This window comes from Somniosus microcephalus, chromosome 2 (assembly GCF_052327205.1).
Source record: "Somniosus microcephalus isolate GS21.2 chromosome 2, FLI_Smic_1.0, whole genome shotgun sequence".
In the NCBI taxonomy this organism is placed as follows: Eukaryota; Metazoa; Chordata; class Chondrichthyes; order Squaliformes; family Somniosidae; genus Somniosus; species Somniosus microcephalus.
In genome coordinates this window covers 253,126,693-253,147,753 of record NC_140988.1, presented here as the reverse complement: position 1 = coordinate 253,147,753, position 21,061 = coordinate 253,126,693, and the positions used below count along the sequence as shown (strand labels likewise).

At 42.0% G+C, this 21,061-nt stretch overlaps 1 protein-coding gene across 3 annotated transcripts in view; it reads right to left on the bottom strand.

The window, feature by feature from the left end:
* The window catches only part of fat1a (FAT atypical cadherin 1a), a 274,663-nt gene that overhangs the window by 66,244 nt on the left and 187,358 nt on the right, over positions 1 to 21,061 (bottom strand). For 2 of the 3 annotated variants that reach the window (XM_085970887.1, XM_085970896.1), the window contains exons 5-9: positions 18,625 to 18,954; positions 16,875 to 17,085; positions 15,386 to 15,454; positions 9,333 to 9,472; positions 587 to 862 (exon numbers count right to left, since the gene is read on the bottom strand). In XM_085970887.1, coding sequence (XP_085827013.1) covers positions 587 to 862; positions 9,333 to 9,472; positions 15,386 to 15,454; positions 16,875 to 17,085; positions 18,625 to 18,954 — 1,026 coding nt within the window. The remainder of the gene's footprint in view (positions 1 to 586; positions 863 to 9,332; positions 9,473 to 15,385; positions 15,455 to 16,874; positions 17,086 to 18,624; positions 18,955 to 21,061) is intronic. The other variant, XM_085970905.1, reaches the window with a different exon arrangement.

The window sequence follows — 21,061 nt, the reverse complement described above, 5'->3', positions numbered from 1 at the left end:
GGCTAGTTCAGCAGCAGCACATTATTGAATAAACATTTCTCTCCTTGCACATGATTTTTGAAGGTAATCTGGATAGAGTGGATAAATCCAACACTCAGATATGCACTGCCATCTCCCGAGAGTGCTGGCTGTTATCTGCACTGCAGTCTGCCTTTGCATAAGTGGCAATACCAGTGCATCTGCAGTGGAAACCTCACTTACATATAGGTCATAGGCACAGTAGGAGCCCTTCTCCTGAATGCTGCTATGGAGTCTAAACTCTAAGATGCAGTCATGGCTGTTTCTATTCATTTGGAGAACTGTTACAGGCAACTATGGTGGAAGGATTACAAAATCATAAATCTAGAGTGTACGATCGAAGCAATGAGTTCCAGACGTGGAAAAATATTCCAGTCGCTGATATTGCTGTCCCTCACCCTGATGAGAAACAAACCAGTCCTTCAACCTACTGCCTGTAGTCCAACATAATTGGTGAAAGATGGAAATAAGTCAGGCAATGTATATAATAATTATTAAAAGCATTGGCTGTGATAAAAGATGAAATGAGTCAAGAAAATATATTTGCACTGAAGAGTATTAAACTCACCATTATAGTAAGCACATGCTGATGCTTGGTCTCATGGTCCAGCCTTTCAGCTGTAAAGAGAACTCCAGTGCCAGGATCCAGCCTAAATTTTTTCAGGCTGCTTGGATCTGTGCTGCTTTGAAGAGTGTAAATCAACTTGTTCTTCTCATCTTCATCAGTGGCGCTAACTTGCAGAATTATTGCATCAGGAATTGTGTCTTCTGGGATATTTACTTCATATTTTGGTTTTGAAAACTCAGGTCGATGGTCATTTGTATCAATGACTTTAATGTATACCTGAAATTAAGTAAAATTTTACATTTGACAACTGTTATTCCACTACATTTCTTTAGTCTATCAAGAGGAACTCACAATACAACGGCAGCCCTCATCATTCAATGATATGGCTTTAATCACTAAGTCTGTGATGCAGCAAGATTGTTAGAATTTTATATGTTTTACAAAATGAACCATAGATACTTAGATTCCTTATTATATTTTTCAAAATTCTAATCAGCTGAAAATAGTACTTAGATAAACAGGTTAGTGAGTTAAAGCAACACATCTGTCTAGGAAAGCCCACAAGTGAAAATCTAAATGGTTTATAATTACCAGATTACAATTTCTATTTTAAATAGCTTCATTTCTTTTCCCTCTTTCTCCTGAGAATTGTCATTAACAAGATTTAGTGCATTCTTAAGTACTTAAACTGTTAACAAACTGTGCTTAAATCATGAAGAATCCAAAATATTGTTATTCAGAAACTCCTTATATTCAGCTGATGACTCCCAAACATTTCCAGAACTTTAGATAACACAGCATGCCTGTCTTCACTAGCATTCCATTGCCTCCCACTGTTGAGGGCAGATGTGCTGCTGACTACAGCAATTCACTTCTAAAAAAATCTCTTGTTCGTCCAGCCATTCAGAAAGATGAACAAAAACTGCATATCACTGAAAATCACAATGTGGCTTATCTTGAATTAGTTCATTTATTAAGTATGCAAGGAATGCTTATTTTGCACAGCTCTATACAGTGATCAGCTTTCTAAATTCCATACTGTTCTAATGCTGCTGTTATACTTACAAGTACTGTTGCCAAATGATGCTTACTGAACTGATGCTTACTGCAGTACCAATCCAGTTTCCTTTGAAACTTGGAATGCTAGTGCACATGTGCCATATATCTACACATGTGCAATATCATGCCAAGTTTCAGAAGAAACAGGAGCACCAAGCGTGCATGGTTTATGTCATCTACCTGTACACACATTTATTTATTGGTATGAATCTAATACAGTGAGGGTGGGATTTTGTCTCATGATAATAAGTGGATACACTGGTGTCTATAACATATCAAGTTATCATGTTGCACATCAGCTTCTGGGGCACGGTGCTAGGTGCAGCTGCCAGAATGGAACCAGCATATCACTAGAAGATCAGACCATCTACTTGAGGGTGTATTATTTGCGGCACTCTAGCGGTGCTGATTTCGGATTCGGCAATTTGAATCTGGTAGCAGATTAACCCTATTCCCACCCCGTCCCCCCACCCTACAGCACAATCTATGGGATTTGGGGCCTTTATGCTGCTGCTCTCCAGCAATAGCTAGTATCCAGAAAGCCCAGATGTCGGGTCAGGAGCGCAGCTGCACACCTACACTTTAGTTTCCAATGCTTCTCCTGTCCACCTGCAGAAAGCTGTGCTAGTTTAGTGCCCAGCTGCAGCTCCCAAAAGAAAATGGACCCTAATATTTTATTCTAATGCTAAACTATGTATGCATCTCTTAAAGCTAAGAAAATTAGGTGATTTCATATAGAGATCAATCAAGAAACTTCAGACATTCTGGCTCTGATATTTTCTGATACTGGAGAGTTCATTTGTTACTATATATATTTTGAATATGCCACTTGAAGTGTGACAGTGAAGTATGGCAGACAGCAAATATATGCTAGACGTACCAAAGTAAAAATATTACTACCAGATCTCTTGTGGCATTGCTCATGGTGAATCAAAGGTTTTATAACAATACAATAACCTGTAACAGTCAATGGCCTAGAAATTGGGTATAGCCCCGCTTGAGGCGATAGAACTGGCGATGTGCAAAGTTTATAGCCAGACGAAACTTATCGCCGCCTGGCGCGATATTGGGTTGCATCGCCCCCAAAGGGGATTGAGGTGCTAAATCAGCCGTTGCACGGTGCTCTTAAGGCGCAAAAGGTCAGGCGCTACTCAATATCGACGCGGACGGGCGCAGCGCAGGTGAACTCAATTACGGGAAAGCATGAGACCTCCAGGCGCCGGCCGGCTCTTAAAGGGGTGGGTCAGTCAGCCTGAGCTTCAACACCCAACGCCCTTTGGGCCTCAGATTCGGCGCTCGCCCTTGTCTGGCGGTACAAACTTGTTCATTATGGAGAAGGTTAGGTAGAGAGCAGAGCGCTTCAGCACTGAGGCTCTGGACCACTTGGTGGCTGCAGTTGAACACTGTCGAGAGGTCCTGTATCCGGATAATGGCAAGAGGCCGAATCAGAAGGCTTATCGACGATCTTGGAGGGAGGTTGCTGTGAGGGTGAACTCCAGCAGCATGGTGGCCAGGTCCCCTGTTCAGTGCAGGAAGAAATTCAACGACCTCACACGGATCGTTAGGGTGAGTGATGGTTTACCAAACTTGTGCTTCCCTCCATCTGCAGATGACTTCGGGCACCCTGCTGCAATGATGCGCCAATGGCCATCTGTCAGTATGCACCCATGGCCCTTTCTGGGCACACACACGGACAGATGTCTCAAGGCCTCATGTAAGGGCTCTTGCACCATGGGGGGCATGCGATGAGGTCTCAAGGCCTCATGTAAGGGCTCTTGCACCATGGGGGGCATGCGATGAGGTCTCAAGGCATCGTGTAACAGAACCTCTCCTTCTTTCCCCTGCAGTCCAAGCTGGCGATGATTCGAAAGGAGCAGTGGCGGACCTGCACAAGTGGTCACTCTCACGGATCTGGAGGAGAGAGTGCACCAGATACTTGGAGGACGTCTGTCTGGTCCTGTGACCACTGCATCTGCCGACCCCATTACCGACAGCGAGGGTAAGACTCTCACCTTTTTCCACCTGTTGCCTTCCACTTGGTCCCCCCGCCAGCATGCATCCTCAGTGTGCAGCCATGTCAGAGCCATGCCGCAATCTGGCATGCCTTTCAGCAAAGCTGTCCTTTTGCTAAAGCCACTCTTCCACCTCCCACTTTCAGATGAAGCAGCACCAACTCGGGCTCAACGCGCTGAAGCTGCCAGTGCCAGTACCACCGGAGGCGAGGACCAGGAGGAATCCGGACCAGCCGTTGCAGAATCCGGGGAGCTGAGACATCTGCAGACTGGGGATAGTAGTCCCCTGGAGGGGAGGGGGGGGTGGCTCTGAGGATGAACCAGTTGCCGGACCAAACGGCATGCAGCAACGCAGGGGGGATAGGCAAGTTCGGCCACCGTCTCCCCGCAGGGCAAGGCAGGTCGTCATGACTGCTGCACAGAGTGCAGATGAGGTCCGTCGCCTGGCTGAGATGAGCAAACAGGCCCGGGTCAGACACACGGAGCTGATGGCTGCAGTGGAGAAGATGCCTGAGTCAATAGATTCATTGGCTAGGAGTATGTTGGACTTCGGGGCAACAATGGAGAGGACTCTGCAGGGCTTTGGGACAACAATGGAGAGGACTCTCCAGGTGTTCGGGGAAACAATGGACAGGTCTATCCAGGGCTTCGGGGCCACAATGGACAGGACTATCCAGGGCTTCGGCCCAACAATGGAGAGGACTGTCCACGGCTTTGAGTCGGCAATGGAAAGGACTGTTCAGGGCTTTGGACAATCCCTGGAAAGGTCTGTGCAGGGCTTGTCCGAGGCAGTGGAGCGGTCGGCACCTGCCTTGTCCGAAGCCATGGGAAGAACTGTCCAGGCCTTCTCCGAAGCACTGGCACCTGGCACACAGGTCCTCACTGTTGCCACGCAGTCACTTGCTGGGCTACTCCACAGCCAGATTGACGCAACGCGATCTCTCACTGCAGCCACCCTCTCTGCATCAGATAGGATCACCCCAGGCCCTTCCACTCCCGTACAAGGCCAGGAATCAGTGGAGCATGCGATTGTGGCGGATGAGCCAAACCGCTCCCCTCAGATAGCCAGTGTGTCGTCCGACCATGGTGCAGGTGTCCTCTCTCGGCAGGAGAGCATTGCACATGCCAGCGCTGGGACACCTGCATTGCAGCTGCCACCACCTGCACGCCACACTGCTTCCAGCCATGGTCACAGCAAGCATCCTGCGTCCGCACCCTCCAAGCCCAGAGGTCGGCCAGGCCGTCCCTCAGGGGCTTCTGCGCTTCCAGACAGTCAGCAAGCGTCCCCCAGCCTTGAGCCCGCCACTGGGGTCCAATTACGTAGGAGCAGCAGGGAGGGAAGGGGCCGGGCGCAGAAGAAAAGTCGTTCTCCCTCAAGGGGCCAGTTGTAGAGGGAGGTGCTGAGACGTTTGTTTGTCCAAATTCAAGGACACCCTCACCTGCTGTTATATTTGCAGAAGGTTTGTTGAGTTTTGCGGCTTTGCCGAAGAGTTCACAGTTATTTTGTTAGTTATGGTTTCTGCTCACATTACGTTGTTTAGCTGTAATGAAAGACTTTTGTGTCAATAAACAGAAGTTTCAATGTTGCATGGTGCATGTGACTACTTTCAGTGATGCTGGCATTCAGAGGCCCTCAAACATCTAAAGTGTGCATGAGTTAAGACTCTCATCATTCCGCCACAGGGGTGTCGACACGAGTCCAGAGGAGCCTCTGATGTATGGACCTTCCACTTTCAGCAGCCCTTCCATCTTTTCCCTCCTCCTCCTCCGCCTGCTCTTCCTTCTCCTACGCCTGCTTGTGCAGGGTCCGAGGGAAGGTAATGAATTGACGCGTTCGCCTATAAAGGGCATCTGTCACTTGCCGGATGCAACAGCGGACTGCAGCCTGAGCGACAGTCGCATTGTCCCCAATGGCTGACTGAAAGGATCCGTTGGCATAAAAATGGAGGCCATCAGTCAGTTTAGCCATCACGGACAGAGAGGTTCTGCAGCGTTCACGCGGCTGCAGATCCTGACCAAGCAGGTGGCACAGATCAGTAACAATGTCCCTCCAGATTCGGAGCCTTCGCAAACACTGCTCCTCCGACATGTCAAGGCTTGTCACCTGCTGCCTAAAGACCCTCGCAGCATCCCGTTGGATTGGCCGACCTCCATTGCCCCTCCTCATTCTGGCCAATCCCGGCCCTCTCTCCCGCCGTCTCTCTGCCCCTTCAGAGTGTTGGGCGATGAGGCCGTCGCCCTCCAAACAAGCTCCCATTCCGATGCCAGTTGGTCAAAAGGCTTTTAGGTGTAGTGCTGCAAGTGCTTCAGACAGGGTTGAAGGTCCCAAGTACTGTAAAGCTAAATTCCCAGAACTCCGCTCCACATTAGCTCGCCAACTCTCTCTAGCAGCGATCGCAATGAGCAGACCAAGTGGCAGAAGATTCTGCACTAGAGCTGTCCCCTTTAAATAGCGCCACCCTACTCCGAGAAGGGCCTGTTAGCCCTCCCCCGAACTGTCATTAATAGCGCTGGGTGCTAAGGCTCCGGGCGCCACCCAATATTCGCTCAGGCGCTCCTAAAAGGCGTTGCACACTGAAATGACGTCATGAGCTGCTTGCGCTCGCGGGTGTGCGCAAACACTTAGCGCAGGCGCTAAATGTATAGTCAATATCTGAGTTGGCGCTATCTTCATAGCGTTCGCCCCAATTCTAGGTCTCTTTAGGCGCTCAGCGCCGGCGCTACCAACCCAATTTCTAGGCCAATGTGTTTTCAGGGACACTGATTTATCGTGATCAAATAAGTAAAATTCCATATTTACTGCATGGTATTTTGGGCACTGAATTTTGAAATTCCGTTCAGTCTTTCAACAAAACCATAAATGAGTGGCCTTCTTCACTCTTTAAGCTATGTATTTTTTTTTTACTTCTGATCTTTTTCTAAAGTGAAGGGTACACAGGAAAGTGGCAGATAACATGTAGCCAATTGGAGGTATCTATGTGGAGTTTAGCAACAATGGACAAGCGGATTGTGGGGTATAGCAGCAGTTATAGGGGTTTCTGGACTTTGATGGATGCTTCTGAAAGTAGCACTGTGTAGGCGAAGCTTGGGGTTTGGTAGTACTGGTTAATGCAATTTGTGGTATGGTTTATACAGTGATTCCCAGGGTCTGTTGGTGGTGGTGGGGGGGGGCAACATGGCTTGGCAACATATGGGGGAAGGAGTCCCGGATGTGGCAGCATGAGAAGGTGCTGAGGCCTTGAATACTGCAAAAGGATACTGGGCGATCATACTTATATCTAGGAGCATTAGAGGGAGGTCAGTACTGGGGGCAGAGGGTCTCAGGATTTAGCATCGCTGGAGGGAGCTGATAAAGTTGGTAACATTGGGGAAAATGAAAGGGTCTAGGTGTGATGGTATGGGTGGTCCTGGGGCCTCATAGCATTGGAAAGGGGCATCCTGGGGTTTGTGAGTACGGTAGAGGGGCTCCCCACAGTTTGAAAGGATGGGAGGGAAGAATAATTAATTCTCTTCACTCCCCAAAACTGAGTGCTTCCCCAGCAATGATCTGGGAAAACCTATATTATTTTAAATAGCTATTTTGCTGAGTATACTTATTTTATATGAAAAGGTTTCCCTATCAGTGAGCTGTTGGAGAAACACTTTCAGCAATCTTGTCTTCCTGTCCCAGAGTGTGAAAAGCTGGCCACAATCAAGAACTGACTCAAAGTTCCTTGAACAATTTCAGCACGCTGGAGATGCTATTCCTCCAATGGTCTCCTGTCCAAGCTCCCATTCTCCACATTTTATCAACTTCAGCTCATTCAAAACTCTGCTACCCATATCTTATGCTGCATTTTCCATCGCCTTGTCCTCGCTGACCTATATTTGTTCCTGGTTTCCCAAAGTCTCCAATTTAAAACTCTGATCCTTGTGTTTAAATCTCTCCATAGTCTCAATGCTCCCTATCTCTGTAACTTCCTCCATCCCAACCTCTGGAATTCCCATCCCAAACCATTCCACCTCTCCACCTTCTCCTTTAAGACCTTCTTAAAACCCACCTTTTAGAACAAGCATTTCAATACTCTTCCTAATCTTTCCTTTGGCTCGGCCTCTGAATCCCCTTGGGATATTTTTCATCATTAAAGGTTCTTCTACATACGATGTGCACGTTATACACGAGACTTTTAATATACTTGCACGTTATTTTTACGGGTCTTTTCCCAATCCCTGCCATAGCTTCAACATGAAGACCAATGGAAATCCTGGAAAAATGGTATAAACATTCATTTAGGCCATTTCTCCATAGTTTCCTCTGATCTTCCACTGAAGTAATGGCAGGAGATTGGGAAACCTCCGCAAAAATTCTACCCAGCTACATAAATTTTAAAATAGCTCCAATTATTTTAACACCATTTCCCATCCAACGGAGGAGTTCACTGACCTGCTCTCCTCTCTTCCCTGCCCCACCAAGGGCTCTGACCATGTTACAAAAATGTTCCATCACATTTGAGAAACTATCTGGCCTCGGCTCAGAATCTTTCCAGACAGTACTGTCCAGATAGGTGTGAGCCAAGCTCAGCCCTTCAACAGCACAAAATACCAGTATGTTAATGTACTAAGTTACTGCATTATCTTTAGAAGTCTGGCAAATTGTTCACTGCCATCTTACTGCTTCTTTTCTGTAGTAATCTATTGGTAGCCCTGCAATGTTTTATTTCAGCAACATAACAAGTTTTATTGGCAGCTTTGAGACTGACTAATTCCCATTTCACATTTATAAAATATGAAACTCAAATAGTCCACATTCCCACTATTAGAACTATTATCAGATAAAATCCAAAAGGCACAAACAGGAAAAACTCCTCTTAGGATCGTTCTGGCTTTAAAACCATTAATACAATCTCAAAAATGGTATTAAGTATGATTCATTGCATTCTCAGGGGGAAAATAAATAACCTTTCAATCTACAAGTCTGAGCATTGCTACTCACTATTACTTCAGAGATGGATCTTAAGAGTTTCAGTTCAATGATGGTATTGAAATTGAACTCTGTTTGGTACTGTAGGAATTTCTCATCATAAATAAAGATTGCGAGTTCCACGCTTGAACCTGGATTTCCAGGTCATTTTATGTGCATGTTTAAAATTCTCATTTATAACAGACTACTTGAATTTTCCCAAATCCTTAAGATATGGCAGACAATTAATTAATTGGAAATTTGGTGGTCTAATTTTTTTTGAATGTTGTACTTTCATTGTGTAACTTGCAAAGCATCCCCCCAAAAAAAAATCTTGTGCAACTCAGCACCATCATAACTAGATCTGTGCACATAATTATTTTACTGCAGAAAACAAAAACCATCTACTGTATTATAGCTTTTATATTATTTCAGAAGACATTAACTGAAGAATTTTCACTGTGGGCCATATTCAAAACTATAAACTGCAGCAGCATGGTGAGAAATGACATGCTATCGCTAATTTATAAGTTACAAGCCATGTGAATAAACATCTGAAATAGACAAAGAAGCATAATATTAATCGTTCACCAGAAAGCAGTTCAATGTTGAAAAGTTATACGGCAATAAACTAATAACTTCAAAATGAAAATCCTGTTTTGCAACACTGATGGCTAAAAGAACTAAAGCAAATGTTCTTTCTCGAATCCAAGTCCTACATCAGGAATTCAATTACCTGAGTGCTGATGGACATTGTTCCATCTGTTGCCTCCACTGTCAAGTTGTAATTTGATTTCTGTTCTGCATCAAGTGGTCTAGCAACAATGATGGTTCCACTACCTTTGTCCACATCAAATCGGCTGTCATAGTTGCCACCTGGGTTTAAGAATATGAAAAAGTAGATATAAAAAACAGATATTGCTCAGCTATCAAATTGTATGTAAATTAAAATAAAATTGATCTTGTTTCACTGAGCATGCAAAAAGATACAAGAGGTGAATCTTGTCCAATGTACCCTCAGTAGAAAAATAAGACAAAAATTCAACCCACCATTCTTTCCTAACAATTTTAAGTCAATGCTGATTTTGCTTCTTTTTGTTTAATGAGAGAAATGGAAGGCTTTTTGTTTTAACCAGTGCTTCAACAGCATCAGAACCACACTTTATTTTCACAATTAATAAGAGAACAGAGCATTATGAAATATACAATGGGCCTGAATTTGCAATCGGAGGCTTCCAATCATCAAAAAATCTACGCATTTACCCGGTGGTCCGGGAGATACGGAGGCTTGCGCTCTCCTGGTAGAAATACATAGAGGCCCACGTATCCCGGTGCGCATGCAGTTCGCAAGCACCCCTGGTATCACGTGGGCCGGCCCAACCAATGAAAGAAGGGAATCCCCATTCATACTTATGACAATTCCGTATGTACGGAACTCGCATAAGTATGAATGGGGATGACTTTTAAAAAATACATGAACACATGAAATAATGTTTTTTAAATTACATAGAAAATTAATTAAAATGGCATTTAATTAAATATTTTAACGGGGCTAAATATAAACTTACATTATTGGACAGGGTTTTTAATGTATAAGTGAATGGTAACATTTTATTTTTCTATTTTTTAAAACTCTTACGCTGGTAAAAGCAGGCCTTACGTCTGCTTTTACCAGGTGTAAGAATTCACGGCCTTTCAGCGGGCGTAGGTTGGACAAATAGCTCAACTTTCCACCCGCAGAGACCCTTTTCCTGGGGATGTGGAGGATCGGTCAAGATGATTCTTGACAGATCGCAAATGCCGGGTTTCAGCGCATGCACTTCGCATGACTAAACCCATCACTTGCGCGGCCCCTATGGGCACGTGCGCACCTTGTACGCACCCATAGGGGTCGCAAAATATGACCCATTAGTTTGGCTTGGTGTCACATTGCAGGGGGAACGTGGAGTTTCACAGAACTAGGGAGTGGAATGGGTAGTTTAGTGTTTGTCAGCAGTGAGAGGAGGGGAGGGGCTTAGGCCTGAGCTTTGGGGGGGGGGGGGGGTGGGGGTTGGAGAGAGGGGTCCCAGAGGTCTGGCAGCACTGGTTTGTAACCTTCCAAGGGATCTGCAAACATTAAATTTGGTGTTTCGTGATTGTTTCCTGGAAGTGTACCTGTCTATCTCGGTCTTTCTCTATTTACATCTCTCTCTCTCTCTCTCTTATAAGTATTACTAAATGGAATGTTTTTATTTCTTATCTATCAACAAATCGTAGGCAATAATCAGGTGATAATTAGAGGCTTTGTTTGCTTTCAAAACATTTTTCTTGAATAATACAAAGGAGGAAAAACATTGGCCCTGAATTTGCAGTCGGTACGACGGTGTACGCTGCGTCATATTTCCTTTGAAATTGACTGCAAGTTTGGGATTTCGGCATGTGCTAAATCCCGAACTTGTGATCTATCAAGTTCTGAATAGAAAGATGATCCGCTGTGACTTTTAAGTCCTCATTCAAATGATGTGCTGGTGAAAAGTCGCGCTAATTGCCCACCTACTGCGCATTAATTACCAAGAACATTTCTACGTCTGGTGCGAACAGGTGCAGGAGCCTGTTGCACAGTGTAAGGGATGGGGGGATATGAGAAAATTGTCTTAGTTGGTGGCTGCTAACTGACCTGTTGAAAGTTTCCAGCATTTTCTGATTAAAGTTTTATTGGCCAGACATCTTTTCATGTGTCAAAATCATTCCCGATGAGTTTTTGAACCCCGAAACTAAGCACAGTAAACACCAGCAATAGGCACTCTATAGATTGGCTACATTGGTTTAAGGGCAAAGTTTTTGTGTGCCGATTATTTCTCAACATTACAATTAAAAAAACTACTGATTTATAGAAACATTTTGTACTGGGGTTTGCTATTTTATGAGCACAATTCAAATAATGGAGCATCTAATCTAATACTCTAACAAATGAAGTATTATTATTTACACATAGTTATGAAAGATGCTTGATTAAATGTATATCTGGCATAACTAAAATATATCTACCTAGCTTTTTAAATCCCTTCAACCAACATTTCCAATTAAGTGCGGCTATTAAACGCTATGTAGATTATAAATATATGCCAGTAGAAGACTTCAGTCGTCTATTGACATATATTTACAATCCTGTTTTATGAATTTCCTCCGTTTCCTGATTGACTAAGAGTCAGGAAGTGAAAGGAGCACCGCCCCACATGATCCCCGGTTCGCCCCTGGGAACCGTGGGCCACTACGCTGTGCATAACTCTGCAGCTTTTGAAAGCAAGTTTCACTTGGGGCTTCACGAGTTAAGTGCGGATTTCGTTCAGATGTCAGCGGTGTACTCCTTAACTACGCCGCCGACCATCAATTCAGGGCCAATGTGTACGTTTCTCTCTGAAGTTTATAGAAAATTTATAATCAATTAAAAGGTATCACAGTACAGTCTGTCCTGTTTTTAACTCTCGTATATGTATATATAATACACATTTTACCTGAATAAAGCTTTTAAAATTTGTCCTCTAGGTTTTCTTCAAATAATTTTGAAAAACAATCAAATTATGTTATCGAATGGAGTTGGTTAACAGGGATAGAGGCATTTAAGCATTTGTCTATCTTGCAAGCTACTGATGCATCCTGGGAAGTTGTGCATAGTAAACATGATCAGATTGCTGAATCTGCCTTCAGTTTACAGAATTACAGCTCTGAGCAAAATATCAAGCCCACACCTCGGCTTTTGGGACAGACTATAGCCTTTAAGTAAAAACTTTAATGAAGATATTAAAAGACACAAAAAACAAGTCAATGGAGAAATATGTTATCATGAAAATGTTTTTTTTTTTTTTTAAATTTTGTTTAAAACCTTACTTTACACATTAGCAATTTCAGTTGTGGAGAAAAAAAAAGCCGGATATTTATTCCAGAAAGCATTTTCAGTGATTCAGTTGATTCATCAACAAATTGTGACAACAAAAAGTTGGCATGTCAAAATAAGCTTCTGCCATTATAAATGCTGACATAGGTAGTTACAATGTTAAATGTTGAGATCAAAAGCATGACTCGTATGAATTAAGGTTTGTGGACAAGAAGCGTGCGTCATGAAAGGTTCTTAACATATTTATAGTTTTTCCTTTTCATTCACTGTGGATTATAAAGAACCTTGAAACAGGTTCAAAATAGGAAATTGACTAAACTATTTAGTTCATTGTTTCTCCTTTTACCATAATCATCAAAATACAAATGATTTAATAGTTTTAGCAATTCTTTTGAGATTTTACCCTATGTCTTCGCAGATTATTTACTGACCAACCACTCAATGAACCTTCAACATAACTGACAGAAAACCACTGCTTAGCACAGAAAATTGATTCTGAAATAAGTCAGAAAATATGCATGCAATAATTATGTTCATTCTGAGCCAATTGTTTCATGCTCACAGATGGCTTGTTAAAACTTTGGGAAACACATGCTGAATACTGGTGCAATATATGGGAATAGAATTCCTCAAGGTTTTTAGAAAAAGCAAATTTCAAGACCTGCTCTTCATAAGATGAAGTGACTTTTGAAACCAAGTTATGCATATTAGTACACTGCAGCATTCCCAGGGAATCAATGTGCAACATCAAATTACATTGGAACACGAGTTTCATTCAGCCCATTGAGCCTGTTCTGCCATTTAATCAGATCATGGCTGATCTATACCTCAATTCCATTTACCCGCCTTTGCTCCGTATCCCTTGATAACCTTACCTAACAAAAAATCTATCAATCTCAGTCCTGAAAATTTCAATTGAACCTGCATCCACAGCCTTTTGGGGCAGAAAGGTCCTTTGCATGAAAAAAATGCTTCCTGATTTCACTACTGAATGACCTAGTTCTAATTTTAAGATTATGCCTTCTTGTTCTGGATTCCCCCACCAGAGGAAATAAGTTTATCTGTATCTACCCCACTGAATCCCTTTATCATTTTAAATGATCACCCCCAACCTCTAAACTCAAGGGAGTACAAGCCACGTTTAGCCAACTTGTCCTCACAATTTAACCCTTTAAGCCATGGCATAATTCTTGCAAATATTCGTAGAAAAAACTATTAAGAATAATAATCTGAATTATTTTTGATACTACATTTCTTTAAGCTGTAACAATCCTAAATGACACTGCAGCAGAGCTTTGCAGGTCATCTAAATATTACTCTGAGTGATCAGTTTAATATTGCTATTCTAATTTCTTTTAAAAGTCCACCAAAAATAGCTGTTTAAAATATATAAACATCAACTTGGATTATTTCCACTTATAAAGGTCTGCTGGGGCAAAGTATATTGCATTTTAGAAAGCAATTTGTGTATTTGTGAATGGGATTTACTGAGTACACTCAATAAATACAAATGAAAAATAACTACAATCTTTATTTCTTTATAAATACAAAAAGTTGATTTTAATTACTGATTGCTAGTATGCTACATAACTTCCCTCCACCCAAAACCAAGCATCAACAACAAAACTTCCAAACCCTCAACAAAGGAATTAGTTAGTTCTGATCAGTGGAAACCTCTGGTAGTATTACCCTATGCTGAATACTTTTGTTCTAACCTCTCCAATGCTAATGTTTTATATATGACAGTTATACTAGTGGGACATGATTCAATTTAAAATAATCAGTTACTTCATGACAGAGCTCCGAAAACTACCGTTGAAGTCATCAGCAAAATGGTAAGAATTTAATTTATGAATACATTAATAACTTCAGGTAAAAATGCATCACTGAATTTTAACTGTTTGATCAACACATTCATCATTTGTAATGGTATGTTCCAACAGAAGTTTAAATCTGTAGTTACTATGAGTCACTGAGAGGTGGCAATCTAATCATCCAATTTGGAGTTACGCCACAGAGTAGGCAAATCTTGATTGCTCCCTTAATTATTAAAAGTTACCTTCCAATCAGGAATCAAAGAGCTTAAATAGCTGATCAATCCAACATCATTTTATATTTTGAATTTACTACTTTTACTTGGTAATTCTTTCAATTTCAGCACTAAAGCAAAACCGTATATGGTTATGAAACTGAATGAAACACAAATTTGTTTGAGAGAGAAACTGGTTTTCAGCCAACATTTGCATTATTTTATATATAGATCCTAGTCAATCTCCCATGGTATTACATGTGGGAAGTTAGGACCAAGTGTAGTTTTCAGGTGAAGCTAGGTTAGAAAGCAAGGATAACTGGACCAGGGCATACAGACATAATTCAGTCCCCATTTTGAAGTAATAAATTCTGTCCTTATATTTATATTTCCATTATAAATCCCTACGTCCACATTTAAAATAAAAGCAGCCTATGTAAACTTGTCCTGTTGTAATTACACCCTCCTGCCAGTTGTGGTGCTGCAGCACAGCATTGAGGAGAAGGGAGTAATTACAGCCTCAAGTTTACATAGGCACTTTCCATTATAAATGTAGATATAGGAATTATAATTGAAAAAGTTAATGGATAGTGCGCGCAGATGTAAGACTTTTAATATATAGTTGACATAGATATATACATAGAATGAAAAGAGAACAACTGGATTAAACATAAAAGCAGCACTATATGCAACCACTGACAATATAAAACGTGTTTAACTTGCTAACTCAATGATACTTACAATATAAGGGTGCAAGTTACTTAAGAAACATTTTTTTCTTAGTTTATGAATAGAACAAAAACAAGAATACAATTTTATTACTAAATCTAATTAGTAGATCTCATAATGTAGTACCAAAGTATAATTATGAGATGGCAGCAGATACCTTCTGCTGTACAGTTCAGGTCACAAGCCATCTGAAAGATATAAAACATTTCTCTAGCTTGTTTGTCACCTTGCAGAGCCAGAAACATAGTCGAAGACAGAAAAGGCAGCAAGGATAGAAAAGAAAAGAAATGAGATTAGTTAATGAGAATCTAGTAAAAAGTGTGATACACAATAGTGGTAGATTAAATAAATCCATTATAGGGGTGATTCCACAATCAAATGCTCCTGATGGGATGCAGCATTCACGGACAACAGTCCGTGATTTTTTTGTCCATTAAGATTAATGGGTGAAAAATCACAGGCTGCATACCTGTGACTTCCGGAGATGCACTCCCTTTGAGCGCTGCTCCCTGCCTGGATTGTCGGGTTGCAGAATCACCCTTTATTTTCCAGCTTTTAAGCAAACTGCAATTTACACTGATTAGGATGCACAGGTTTGCACTGAATAAACATACCGACAAGGTCAGTCCCTTTAATGAACATAATCAACAATTCTGAAGCATTTGATTTAAATAGATTTAGGCATAACAGTTTAAATCCGAAAAATATTAAATTGATGCAATCTCAATTACATTTTTTGTATGTGGGTCTTGGGTATTTTGGTTGTTCTTTAATTTTGGTATTTTGGTTGTTTTTTAAAATTTAGCATACAAGTCTGAGATCACAATAGGACAAGATAAAATGATGGACATTAGAGCCAGCATTGTTTATTGATCCTGAGGTATTTTATATAACTTTCCATTTGTTTATTTGAGCATTTCTATGCATTAAATAATACATTAATAATCAAACTGATGCAAGGAAAATAAAAAATGTATGAAGAAAATCAAACGATACACTAAGTTTAAAAGAAAAAGCAAACTCTGTAGTGACTCAATTACTGTAGTTTATTAATGCTGTAATTGAGCCACAGAGACCAGGAAGATCCTAGGTAGCATGGGCTGATCTTGTTCAGAAAGGCACTATAATAATCCACTGTGCCTCTAGATTAGGGTCGGTCAGGGTTTCTGCTCCTGATTGCTATCTAACAAATCCTGTGGGAAATGGTGTGTGGGGATAGGACTGAGCTCAGCTGTGATCCCCCAATCGTCAAATAGCCAACGTTCACCAACAAGGCTTGCATACGAGTAATGGCCACGACACTAAAGAAAAACGTCAATTCTCCAAAATTCCATGGCATAGGGAATGGTTTGGGTCTCACAATCCACTCACGGTGCCGAGTGCGGATGATTTCTGAAGACGTCCATTATCCAACGAGTAGGCAAGGTACCGGCAGACACCTTATGCCTATTGAAGATTACCCCAGAAGGGAGTTGAAATATTCAAAAGAGGAGATGGGAGAAAAATTGACAAGAAAAAAAGAGAAACCAAAAGAAATTTGTACCCAAAGAAACTCAATTAAATATTGTGAAGTAGCCAATTTGGAAAGATGTTTGATATGGAAATCATTACAACTTAACTGGCAAGAGGGTCATCACATTCCTTACCAGTGATATCAAACCAGAGGGTAGTGCCAGCAGGCTCAACAGCGATGACTCCAACCATGTGAGTAACTGGATCATTCTCCATGACACTAAAGGAAAACGATGATTCTTCCAAATTCCACGGCACAGGGGGTGGCTTGGGTTTGACAATCCACTCAATGTGCAGCCGCGTTGAAGATGATTTCTGAGGGCGTCCATTATCCACAGCTTTTATCTGTCAAAAAATATGAATCTTTTAACTGAAAACCCTAATGCATATTGCTCAAGGAAATGGCATCATTATGTAATTCATTATGTATAAATAAATGGTACACAGTCACTGCTTGACATTTCCACGCGTCCGTTTATCCCTCTATTTTGTCAGTAGCAGTAACAACTCGCATTTTGAGCCTTTAATGTAATAACATGTTTCACAGAGACAAAAAAAATAACTGGCCACTTAATGCTGGTGGGTGAAGGATTAGAGGTGATGACGGAAAGCAAAATCAAAGAGGTCAGTTTTAAAGAGGCTGCTGAAGGTGGTGAGAGTGATAGCAGGGCAGAGGTTTCTTGGAAGAGCGTTCCAGGATGTTGGGCCGAGGCAGAGAGAGGGAGCAATGGGCACATGCTGGTACATGGGCTGAAGGAGGTTACAGTGGTAGGGAGAGGTAAGGCCATGGAGGGACAAACATTTTGAAGTCTCTACATTGAAGGATGGGAAACCAATGAGGTCACCAAGTGTCAGGAGATAGACAAGCGGAAAAGGGGGCCAAAGATGAAGCAGTGCCTGGGAAACCATGACCATTCAAGTGGGATTTCATTTGCACAGCTGCTGTTTGCTTGCACCTGCTGCCATCCGCCCGCCAATCCACCTCAACCAAGAGAAACCCTCGAATTCCTCAAGCATTGTAAAGAGAGTGGTGGAATGTGAGTCTGTCTCTTTTTCCCTTTCCTTTGCACCTAGGAAATGAGCAAGTGGAAAATGGGACCGTAGGTCTATAAAAGGTATTGAAATCAGTCTCAAAGGGGAACTATTTGCACGGGCTTCACGGTATATGGCTTACTTAATCTTTAGGAAACTAATAATGGCACATTATATTAGATGATGTGGTGTTTGTGAGCTAGTTTGAGGTACCGTACTTTGTAAACAAAGAATATGGCCTAGAATTTGGTCTGCACAGCACCTGCTTTTAGTCCCCAATATAGTAGCCAGGTAGCGTGCGCACATTTCCAGCTGGAATTGCACTGCCCGTCATATTGGGCAAGTACAAAAAAAAGGCGTTCTTTACCCACACCTGAAACAGGCGTTACCCCCTTTGCATATGCAAATAAGGGGCTTAATGACTGTTTGAGGCCCCTTCTCAAAGACTGGTTTGCCCTGAGGCAGCCAGAGCCAGCTGTACTCAGGGAAATCAGGCTATTGCTTGCTAGGCCCAACCAAGAAGCTAAGTGACTTACCTGAATGTGGAGCCAGAAGGAGCAGAAGTGCTCCTCTCAAACCCACATTAAAGGAACCGATAGCCACCGCTCCCTCTCAGCACTGCCACACTCTGCTCCCACCTCCCAAATCACCGCTGCTCCCCTTGATCCCCGGACCTGATCCTAGCCTCCAACCCAAACCTGATCCCAGTCCCTGGGGGCTGTTGTGATGCTAGCAGTAGCTCAAACTTGCACTCCTCTTCGCTGGCGGGGTCTCAGTCAGTTCCATCAAAATGAGGCCCGAGGCATAATATGTATCTGAACTCAATGCACGCCCACACACAGATATACTCACTGTAAGAATATCATATTCCCCAGCTGCAGAAAACTTCTTGGATGAGACAACGCCAGTTTTAGGCTCAATGAAGAACTTGCCCTGTTCATCTCCCTCTTCAATGCTGTAAGATATCTCTGCATTTGGACCCTCATCTTTATCAGAAGCGATGACTCTAAAGATGGGTTCCCGTTTAACGGATTTCTCTCGTTCTGGTTTAATTCGCTCTGGAAGTTTGATTTTATAGAACTTCTGCAAGAACTGAGGTTTGTTGTCATTTTCATCCAAAACCTTCACTATAACTCGAACAATGGTAGATTCTGGGGTGCTGCCATTGTCAGTAATTGTAACCTGTTAAAAGCAGCAGGAAAAACAGAACACGTTATAGTAAGTATTTGTTACAAAATGCATTTTAAAGCACCCAGTTTTATAATAGAATCCATTTTTCCCCACTCAATATACATTTTTCTTATTTTTGCTTTACTGTAAGCAATTTGCAGCCAGTAATTTCAATACCTTGCAACATTTGTATATTGGAGGAAAGGTGGAAAAGGGAAAGGCAATCAGAGGCTCTTTATAGTGTCGAACTCCCTTTTAAGGTCCATTAAAACCCGAAATCCCCCAGGTTTCTGTGCCTAAGCTATAGGGTTTGTGCTCTGATTCAGAGCACAAACCCTATAGCTTAGGCACAGAAACCTGGGGGATTTCAGGTTTTAATGGACCTTAAAAGGGTGTTCGACACTATAAAGACCTTACCATACCTGACCTGGGAGTCCTTGATGCTGATGGTGGGAGATGTAAGCGCTAATAAGTGATTCACGCCCCAACACTGACATCTCTTACGTTAATGAGCATAACAAGATTCAACAAAAAATGTAATTCAGTTTAAAAAGCTGTAAATGATATACCTAGTTCATAGTTAGGAGTAATTTTCACCCATGCCAAATAATTGAACTTTAGTTCTTGAACAACAAACTAACAAAGAAGCTATCTTCTAAAAAGCAAGCACTATTCTTGTGGCCAGTTTAGTTTCACTGCATTCACTGCAGACAATCCACTGGAAAGCAAATATACACTGGTTCTATTCGTCCTCATTAATCCGAACACAACTTCTCAACACCCGACACCAATTTTCATTTCTATTTTCGGGTAGGTACTGCGCTCAAAATCAGAGTGCAGATCCTAGCGCCCCAATTCTGCTGCTGTTCTGCCTGCCTTCAGATAGGCGGGCAAGGCTCCCGTTGAAAACAGGAAGGACCTTCATTATACGATGCAAATCAGAGTCTTACGATGTCAACAGGATTCCAATTCAATTTGGATGTCTCAATGGGAGGAGTGCGTGCTCTACACGATACTGTTGCCTAACCAACTGTCCTTAAAGGGGCCGCTGGAGGCCGCTTCAAAAATAAGATCAGGTCGGTTTTCTGGTGATTCTTATGAGGCTTGGAGGAGCATTAATGCTTCCCTAGACCCACAAAAAAAAAAAATCGACTCCTCCAATGCCTGACTCTCCACAGCCCTTTCCAGGGATTGCCTCCCCCACGCTTTTAATCAGAAAATGCCAACTTGCCTTCATGGAGGAGCCACTGGATCTACCCCACACCATCAGCGAGCTGCTTGTCAGCACCTTAAACACATGGGCATATTAAAATATTGGGCCAGCCACAAAAATGGTTTTGGCCTCTTGCTGGTGTTGATTGCTCTGCCTAGTGCCTGCACAATGTGCACCACACATGAAAATCTAACCCCCCCCCACCCCTGTATTTTATCAACTGCAGATGAGGGGGGGGGGGGGGGTTAAAGAGAACTCCTGCCTTCATTATTTTTACTGGAAAAATTGGTATGACTAAAAAGTGGTGTTCCATGCTTCAAACTTCAGTAAAATTAGCAAAGACTGGAATTTCACCTACTGCAGCTTATTTGCTCATATCAAAAGACAGCTGCTTTGGGTGTCTGCCAACAACTCAGACTATAAAACAAGCACATTAGATCTTACTGCATACTGCTGATTGAACTCTTAATTGTGGCATAAATGAGTATTAATTAAATGGCATTTTATATATTTAAATTTAAATTAATGTAACAGTTTTAAAACAAGAACTGAAACTTACACCAGCAGTTACATCTGCCAATGACACTGGAGGAATAAGTGATGTTTTCCATCAGAAATCTTTGTTCAAAGCAACTATTTAATTGTGAGCAGACAGACTGAAAATAATACAAAGAGAATAAAAAAAACTATTGATGCTAGAAATTTGAAACAAAAACAGAAAGTGTATGTTACATACAGATCTATCAGCATCTGACTGAAGATAGATGATAATTTTGAGCAGAGACTCTGCCAAATGAAGGGTCTCCACCCAGAATGTCTTTTCCCTTTTCAGGTACTGTACTGATGAATCTGTATTTTCCATTTTCATTGCAGATAAAATAACTATAACTTCAAATTGTTTTACAC